The 8,539-nt window shown below is 41.7% G+C and overlaps 1 protein-coding gene across 4 annotated transcripts in view; it reads right to left on the reverse strand.

Moving 5' to 3' along the window:
- Positions 1-232: 232 nt before the first annotated feature.
- Positions 233-8,539, reverse strand: part of LOC137093302 (hyaluronan mediated motility receptor) — a 14,515-nt gene continuing 6,208 nt past the window's right edge. The window contains exons 4-7 of one of the 4 annotated variants that reach the window (XR_010908422.1): positions 7,998-8,198; positions 6,035-6,095; positions 5,830-5,920; positions 233-444 (exon numbers count right to left, since the gene is read on the reverse strand). Coding sequence is in view for 2 of the 4 variants with exons in the window: in XM_067458140.1 (XP_067314241.1) it covers positions 5,701-5,739; positions 5,830-5,920; positions 5,994-6,095; positions 7,998-8,198 (433 nt within the window). In the remaining 2 variants the exon portion in view is untranslated. Of the gene's footprint in view, positions 445-5,651; positions 5,740-5,829; positions 5,921-5,993; positions 6,096-7,997; positions 8,199-8,539 lie in introns of those variants that run through there. The other 3 variants (XM_067458141.1, XR_010908421.1, XM_067458140.1) reach the window with 3 other exon arrangements.

An 8,539-nucleotide genomic window follows, 5' to 3' on the forward strand; every position in this document is an offset into this window, starting at 1 on the left:
GAATGTAACAAAACAGCCGTCACATCCTCTCAAACTGCCTAATGTAGCACTCAATTCTCATTGGCTACCTGCCAATGTGGAAGGTTGATTGTTACCTGCAAATTGCAAAATTCATTCACATTTGGCACGTGGTCGTGTGTTAATTTCAGGTCCTGGTCAAGTATTTATTGCAAAAACGGACCAAAAACAGTATAAAAGTATTAACTCTAACTGTTGCATTCCAGGTCTTCTGAAGTCATACGATATCTTTATCTGAAGAACAGAGTTGATCTCAATGTTTTAATGGTTGAAATGAGGATTGCTAGGGGTGTGACCATAGACTGTAAATAAATATGGCCGTAGTGTCCGTGACGCACCCACAGGATTCTGAAGAGCCGTTCTGAAGCGTGAAGTAGGGGCGAGCAGGGCGTCGCCATCTTGCGAGCGAGTCATCGCGTGTCACTCCTGGATAACAGAAAATGGACAAAGAGGCGGGGCTCATGGGATGTGGGCGGAGCTTAGGTGACAAAATAACTATAGACGGCAGATAAATGGCTATCCACCCGTAACCACGCCCTTGATTATGCAGAACTTTAAGGCTTTAATGAGTTATAAAAATATGCTAAAAATATAGAAATAATTTAACTTTGTTTTAATCAAGGGGGTAATCTAGCACTAAGTGCTAAGTGTGTTAGCATCCCAATGGGTTAGCATCCCATTGACTCCCATTCATTTTTGAGTCAATGTTGTGTGTGTGCGGGCAGTCGTCCGTGAAGGGCTGCCCGCGTTACTTTCGTTTTGTTTATTGTTTTGAATTAAAAAGTTGTTGAATGTTCACCGGTTCCTGCCTCCTTCCTTCCCATCTAGGGGCGTCCATGGTTAACCGATTGACGATTAACCGTTAAAAATTGCGTAACCGAGTGAAACATTTTGCTCGGTTAAGTGGCGTCAATGACGTGCCTTGAATTTAGTTGTAATATATGTTTGCACCCCTATAGACCACCAGAGCTCCCCCAGACATTTGTAATATCCACAAGAAGAAGTCATGACCAGCTTTCTAAGCGGGCAAAGAAAGCGTGGAGCACTTTAAAAATGAGAGTGACGGGGCAAAATGCAAGTATTGCAATGCAATGCTTACCGCATTTTTCAGGCTATAAGTCGCTCCGGAGAATAAGTCGCATCAGTCAAAATATGCGTCATGAAGAGGAAAATAACATACGTCGCACTGGACTAACAGTCGCATTAGGGCAGAAGCAGAGCGGGAGCCGCGCGCGCTGTGCATAACGGAGCAGAAGAAAGAAAGTTTGAAGTGAGAAACTTGTGAATGACTAGAGAAAAGCAGACGTTACTTTAACTGTAATGAAGAAAACAAAAAAAGCTAATCGCGGACTGAAAGCAAGATGGCCAGAGCTGAAGGAACGAGTCCACAGATGCTTGATCACTCTGCCGGGAGAGGCTCAGCCGCGCGAGTCAAACGCTGTCTGTGGGAATCATTCTCGGCTGCATATTTTACTGTATGCTCTAATCATGACGGCGCCCTCACCTCGCGGCCACTTGCATTGCTCGTGAACTGGAGCGCATCTCATCCTAATTTAACGAAACTCAGCGTAGGTCTCACAGACATGAAATAATCTTAAGAAACTTGAAATGTCTTTTAACAATTTAAAACGAAAAGAAATAGGCTACTCTCTGATTGTGTAATCCATGATGTGCATTATTCTCTCTATAGGCGCGTTCACTACGGAGATGGTGGTCGTCAAATTAATAAGCTAATAATAACCCTGACGCACACTATGGTTAACCGAGTATTAACCGCTAAGGGCCTCGGTTAACGGTTAATGAAAAACTTGAAAACGTGCAGCACTACTTCCCATCTATGAACTGCGTTACATTGGTGCCTAAACCCGGGAGAAAGGGAGGACTGGCTGAGGGCCGAACGACAGTGTGTCGGGGAACCGGACCAGAATTTTTCGCTGAGGTTTTGGCAACCTTGCCAAAATAACACACATTTTACGCCCCAAACGCCTTTTTTTCTCTGTTCAGGCACAAGTACTCCTCTATGGATCAAGTCTAGATCAAACCTGAGCTCAAAGGGGCGGGGCTGAGTTCGGCTGCCATCCAGGCTAGATTGTGAAAGAAGGCACACCAGATGCAGTTCCGAAATCCACCAGCAGAGGGACCGCCGTCCCCATGAGAACATCACAGCAGTCTGACACATTGATGAGAGAGGAGGAATCACTCCAGACATCTGTTTGACATGGCAGCTTTATTATTGATATAAGCGTGTGGAAGCAGTTCTCCATAATAATATTTTTGAATCATATACAAAAGGCCTGTTTCCTAAACACAAGGGACTTTGAAAATCCCTGACATCACCGGGGACATCAGCCAGGCGCTCAGTCTTATAAGACACGTCTGTTTTTCTGCGTAATGGAGGCAAGAGGCATCCAGACTCCGTCCCATTAAACCCTAAAGTTCCTGAACTCACATCTACACACACGCACAGAGGTCAGAGAGGCGTGCGGGACGCATACACTGCAAAAAATGCTTTTCTTCCTCAGTATTTTTGTCTTGTTTCTAGTCCAAACATCTAAAAGTTCTTAAAACAAGAAGTATTTACTAGACAAGCAAAAGTAATTGTCTTGTTTTGGGGAAAATAACTCAAAATGAAGAGAGTTTTTGCTTAAAATAAGATAAATAATCTGCCAATGGGGTGAGAAAAATAATCTTGTTTTCTGTTTGAATTAAGATTATTTTTCTCACCCCATTGGCAGATTATTTATCTTATTTTAAGCAAAAACTCTCTTCATTTTGAGTTATTTTTCCCCAAAACAAGACAATTACTTTTGCTTGTCTAGTAAACGTTTCTTAATGTAAGATTTTTTTGATATTTTGATTAAACAAGACAAAAATACTGAGTAAGAAGAGCATTTTTTGCAGTGTAACTGTACAGAGATCTCATTCAGCACTAGTACAACCCAAAGCCGCTTATTTAATAAATTGCCTTTGGAGAGCAATATGGTTATTGTAGTAAATTCAACGCCACATAAACAAAAACAAATGAGGTCTATTGATTATACTAGGGGCCGTGGAAGGGGTCCTTGATTCTGATTTGACTTGTTTAACTTTAGTGAGTGTGTAGCGTCGCTGTTTGAGCAGAAACAACATCTGCAAAGTTACGACGCTCTGAGTTCAAAACAAAGGGAGATATTTTCTTTTACAGAAATGGCTTTTAAAAGGCACAATATGTAATATTTTAGGATTTAAATATCCAAAAACCACTAGAGCATTGTTATATATGTTGATGATTTGTGTACTTTATCCCAAATGTTTCCAAGAATGTTTAATTGTTTCCAATCACCTATCAGTGACATCATCCCTCCAGTGTTATTGTGTAGTAACCATGGCAACACTATCACCGCTTTAATATCTGATGTGTTATTGTGTAGTAACCATGGCAACACTATCGATGCTTTAATATCTGATGTGTTATTGTGTAGTAACCATGGCAACACTATCCCCGCTTTAATATCTGATGTGTTATTGTGTAGTAACCATGGCAACACTATCGCCGCTTTATTATCTGATGTGTTATTGTGTAGTAACCATGGCAACACTATCGCCGCTTTAATATCTGATGTGTTATTATGTAGTAACCATGGCAACACTATCGCCGCTTTAATATCTGATGTGTTATTGTGTAGTAACCATGGCAACACTATCGCCGCTTTAATATCTGATGTGTTATTGTGTAGTAACCATGGCAACACTATCGCCGCTTTAATATCTGATGTGTTTATTAGACACTGTTTGGATCATTGATGGACAGAAACTAATGATTGTTCTCCAGCTCAACACAGTTAGTCTTATTGTTTAAATCTGTTGTTGTTGATTTACCGCTCAGAGTGCCGTGTTTTACCGCCTAATATGATCTGCAGTGTCAACAAGCGTCTCATAGTAGCGTTATAACATCACTTTAATACACTCATAATAATAACATAATAAAACAGCGCTGCGACACACACACACACACACACACACACACACACACACACACACACACACACACACACACACACACACACACACACACACACACACGCCTTTGTGTTGAATAAACAACCGCTAGCAGCGGAAAATTACATATTGTGGTTTTAAGGACTACAATAAACGGCTGGTAGAAACTACAACCAGTTAGTGACATCACGAACCCTCACATTTGCATAACCCCGCCCCCGGGAACATAATAAAGACAGAGCGATACGCGCCATAATCAGAAAGCCACGCCCACCGGGGGGTAAACAAACCAACCGTCTCCAATTGACTTTCTATTGCAGGAAGCGCTTCGTTATCATTTCTGACTTATTACAAAAAAATGAACAATGTCTAAAAGCTGAAATGAAGACGTTTTTATAAGCTGCTGACCCTAAAAGCGAGCGATTGAAGTCATAAAAGTGCATATATGCAATAGAGACAGAGCGGGAAATGTTATATTACACTGAGAACGACGCCCACTGGAGGGGAAAGTAATCGGAGACAGGAAATATAATATATAAAACTAATATATGGATATTTGACTAAATATTTACAGCACACGTCGACATACTGAGTGTCAGGATCCCAAACTCCTGAAGCTTCACGTCTCATTGCCCGTGTCCACTTTTGTCTCCTCAAACGCTCGTTTTTTGGGTTGATAGCTTATAAAAACTGAGATCTGTGTTTTTTAGCTTGTTTGCTGCACACCTCGTCACATATCAGCTTTTAGACATTGTTCTGTTTTTTGTAATAAGTCCGAAATGACAGGGAGGCGACCTCACGCAATACAAAGTCAATGGAGGGCGTTGGATTGTCAGATTGCGCTGACAGACGGAGTGTGATGAGTTTGCTCATATCTGAGAGGTTTCAGCAGATTATGGACCCTGGAGAAACATTCCTGCTGTCGACAGTGAACAGCAGACCGAGCGAGTCGAGCCGGAGCCGGGATGACTGAAGGACATGCTCCGCTTCAGGAGCTCCAGCAATGGAGATATGAGGACACACACTACAGCTCTCAGTGGAGGAACATCACCCTCTAGTGTCTGAACACACTCACTACTGTATGTGTGAGTGTGTGTGTGTGTGGGCATGTTTTTGTGACATATGAGGACACAAATGTGTATAATGCCATGGGTATGACACAGGTATTACAGGAGAGGGTGAAATATGAGGACATTACCCATGGCCCCACTTTACAAAAGGCTTATAAATCACACAGGAGGAGTTTTTATGAGAAAGGAAAAATGCAGAATGTTTCACACACTCACTCTCTCTCTCTCTCTCTCACACACACACACACACACACACACACACACACACACACACACACGCACGCACGCACGCGCGCACACACACACACACATTCACTCAGTCAGGGATAGATCACACTTTTTTTTTTTTGCTGGCGAAAAGATGATTTACACTGGAGTCATATTTCACAGTTATACTGGATTTATTGTCAAAGAGAGAAGAGAGAGAAGAGAAGGAGAGACTCTTTGACAATAAATACAAACTTTTGTTCAGTGGTCAAGTAAAATTAATAAAATAATAATCATGATCCGCTGACCAGAGTGTGTGTGTGTGTGTGTGTGTGTGTGTGTGTGTGTGTGTGTGTGTGTGTGTGTGTGTGTGTGTGTGTGTGTGTGTGTGTGTGTGTGTGTGTAGCTGTCATCTGTGTTTGGATCCTCATGGGGGTTTGAGGTGTCTGTCTGCTGCACTCTGGACCTGACAAAACCACACAAACATTATAAACCTATGGTGAGTATTTATTCAGACAGGGTTAAGGAGGGTGTGTGTGTGTGTGTGTGTGTGTACCTGCTGTGTGGTGAGTTTAAGCAGGTCTTCATACAGTGTCCTCCATTGGTTCACCTCAGCCTGGAGGTCAGATATCCTCTGAACATCCCATCTATGAGAAAAGGAGAGAAATCATTGCACATTTATAATATAAAGTAAAAAAATGAAATAGTATAAAAAGTGACCTTCTGTGGGGTTCAGTCTTTCTGACAGCATCCAACTCCACCTGTAACCTGTTCACCTGCAGCTCCAGGGTCTCCTTCTCACCTGACAGACAGTCCTTAAACCTGCACACACACACACACACACACACACACGTTTTGTTTCCATGTTTTATGGGGACATTCCATAGGGGTAATGGTTTTTATACTGTACAAACTGCACATTCTATCCCCCTACTCTGCCCCCAAACCTACCCATCACACACACACACACACACACACACACACACACACACACACACACACACACACACGTAACTTGTAATGTTACTTAGTTACTTTTAAAATCGAGTAATCTGTAAAGTAACTACGGTACTTTTTAAAGGAGTAATCAGTAATCAGATTACTTTTTCAAAGTGGCAACAGTGGCTCCGGCCGCCTCGTGTTTTTGAAGGAGCGCTCTGAGCACATGAAGTTGAACTCTGAGGGGAACGGCACCCGACCTCTTTGGGTTTTTTTCTATTGTCCAATCGTATGAATGGAGAGGCGGGCCTTCCGTTGTGTTGACCTTTACATTGATTAGACTGACAGGACAGCTGATTTGGGGGTTTCCTAGCAACATTAAAAACGCAACTACCGGCACGTCATCCTCAATAAACCCGTCTCTTGTGTGATACCCAGAAATTTTTAATATTCAAATCTAATATGATTTCTGAGCTGTAAGGTGTCCGGAATAATAATCATCCACTGTGAGTTAATAGGCCAGAGGAGAACTGAGTCTGGTTTCTCTAAGGTTTATTTTTCTCCATCATTCGGCTTAGCTTGCTCAGTTGGATTGATCAAATTAATGAAAAAATTGGTCAAATGACTGTAGAGCCGCTGTAGTGAGATGGGCTTTGTAACGACGTCTTTAGTGCCTTTATGGGTCTTGAGAGAGGAAATGACATTGGTGTCAATGAAGGCCTTTCTGAGCCATCGGATTGCAACACTAATATCTTCATCTGTGTGTGAAGATGAGCGGAGGTCTGACAGCTGGACAACCACAGGAGGAATTAATCACACAATTTACATTTCTGGCTGAACTAACGCTTTAATGACGTAACAAAGCCTTGTTTACTGAAATCACGTGACTTTGGCTGTTTAAAACACACTCAGAAAAGGTTTCTAAGCGAAGCGCTTCGAAAGCGTCCGGCCCTACGATTGAGGTGTGTAGATCGAAATTTTTATGTTTAATATTATTTTTTGTATTATTAGTATTCATAATCAGTTAATATTATGCATTTGTATTATTATTCTTTACTAATATTCATTATCATTTGTATTATCATTATTATTTAGTCAGAATGAGTGTGAGAGACATGGAGAGATCATTTTTAACAGAGGAATATGTAGCATAAGTTTTCCAATTATGCATGAGACTGTAACTCTCTGTAAGGAAGTGTTGTGTAGCATGATGATGTTTTCCTACCAATGCATATAACACGTCACAAGTTCTCTATAAGACAAATTTTGAACAATGCACAACAAGTTTCTCTATGCATATGTCCTAGGGTATATTATGCCTCTAGAAGCACGAGGTATAGTGCAAATAACCTGTTTATCTGGTAATACAATGAATTTATCTGTCGGAGCAACCTATAAAATCCAAACTGCACTGCAAAAAATGCTCTTCTTCCTCAGTATTTTTGTCTTGTTTCTAGTCCAAACATCTAAAAATTCTTAAAACAAGAAGTATTTACTAGACAAGCAAAAGTAATTGTCTTGTTTTGGGGAAAATAACTCAAAATGAACAGAGTTTTTGCTTAAAATAAGATAAATAATCTTAATTCAAACAGAAAACAAGATTATTTGTCCAGGAAGACAGAGAAAGCTGGAAATGAAGATCATCTAGAAAATTGTCTCTCTCTCCTACGTCTAATATAAAACAATAAAAAGGAAATCTCTTGGCAAAATAACTGGTGTCCGGTCCTGTGAATTAAACTACCATAGGGAAAAGCTTTATTTTTATGTCTTCAAGTGTGTATGAACCTCTTGACGCAGCTCATCCACCTCCGCTGCTGCTCGCACAGCCACTCGAACTGTTCGGCCGTTTCGCGCAGTTTGCCGAGACTTTCCGAATTTTCTCTCCGCAGTTCCTCCACCGTCCTCTGGGTGGCGCTCTGCTGATCACACAGATCCAGCAGCAGGGCTTCATGGGACATCTGCAGCTCCACCAGCTCCAGGCATTTACTGATCAACCGGAAAACACAGGCGTGAGAATGTGTCTCATACACGATCAGATCAGGCATAACTTTATGATCCTAATATTGCGTCGGTCCGTTTTGCTGACCCGTCGAGGCATGGACTCCACTAGACCCCTAAAGGTGGGCTGTGGTATCTGGCACCAAGATGTTAGCAGCTTTAAGTCTTGTAAATTGCGAGGTGGGATGGATCGGACTTGTTTGTTCAGCTCATCCCACAGATGCTCGATTGGATTGAGATCTGGGGAATCTGGAGGCCAAGTCGACGCCTCAAACTGGTCGTTGTGCTCCTCAAACCATTCCTGAAGCATTTGTGCTTTGTGTCAGGAG

The sequence above is a fragment of the Pseudorasbora parva genome, chromosome 11, assembly GCF_024679245.1.
Source record: "Pseudorasbora parva isolate DD20220531a chromosome 11, ASM2467924v1, whole genome shotgun sequence".
In the NCBI taxonomy this organism is placed as follows: Eukaryota; Metazoa; Chordata; class Actinopteri; order Cypriniformes; family Gobionidae; genus Pseudorasbora; species Pseudorasbora parva.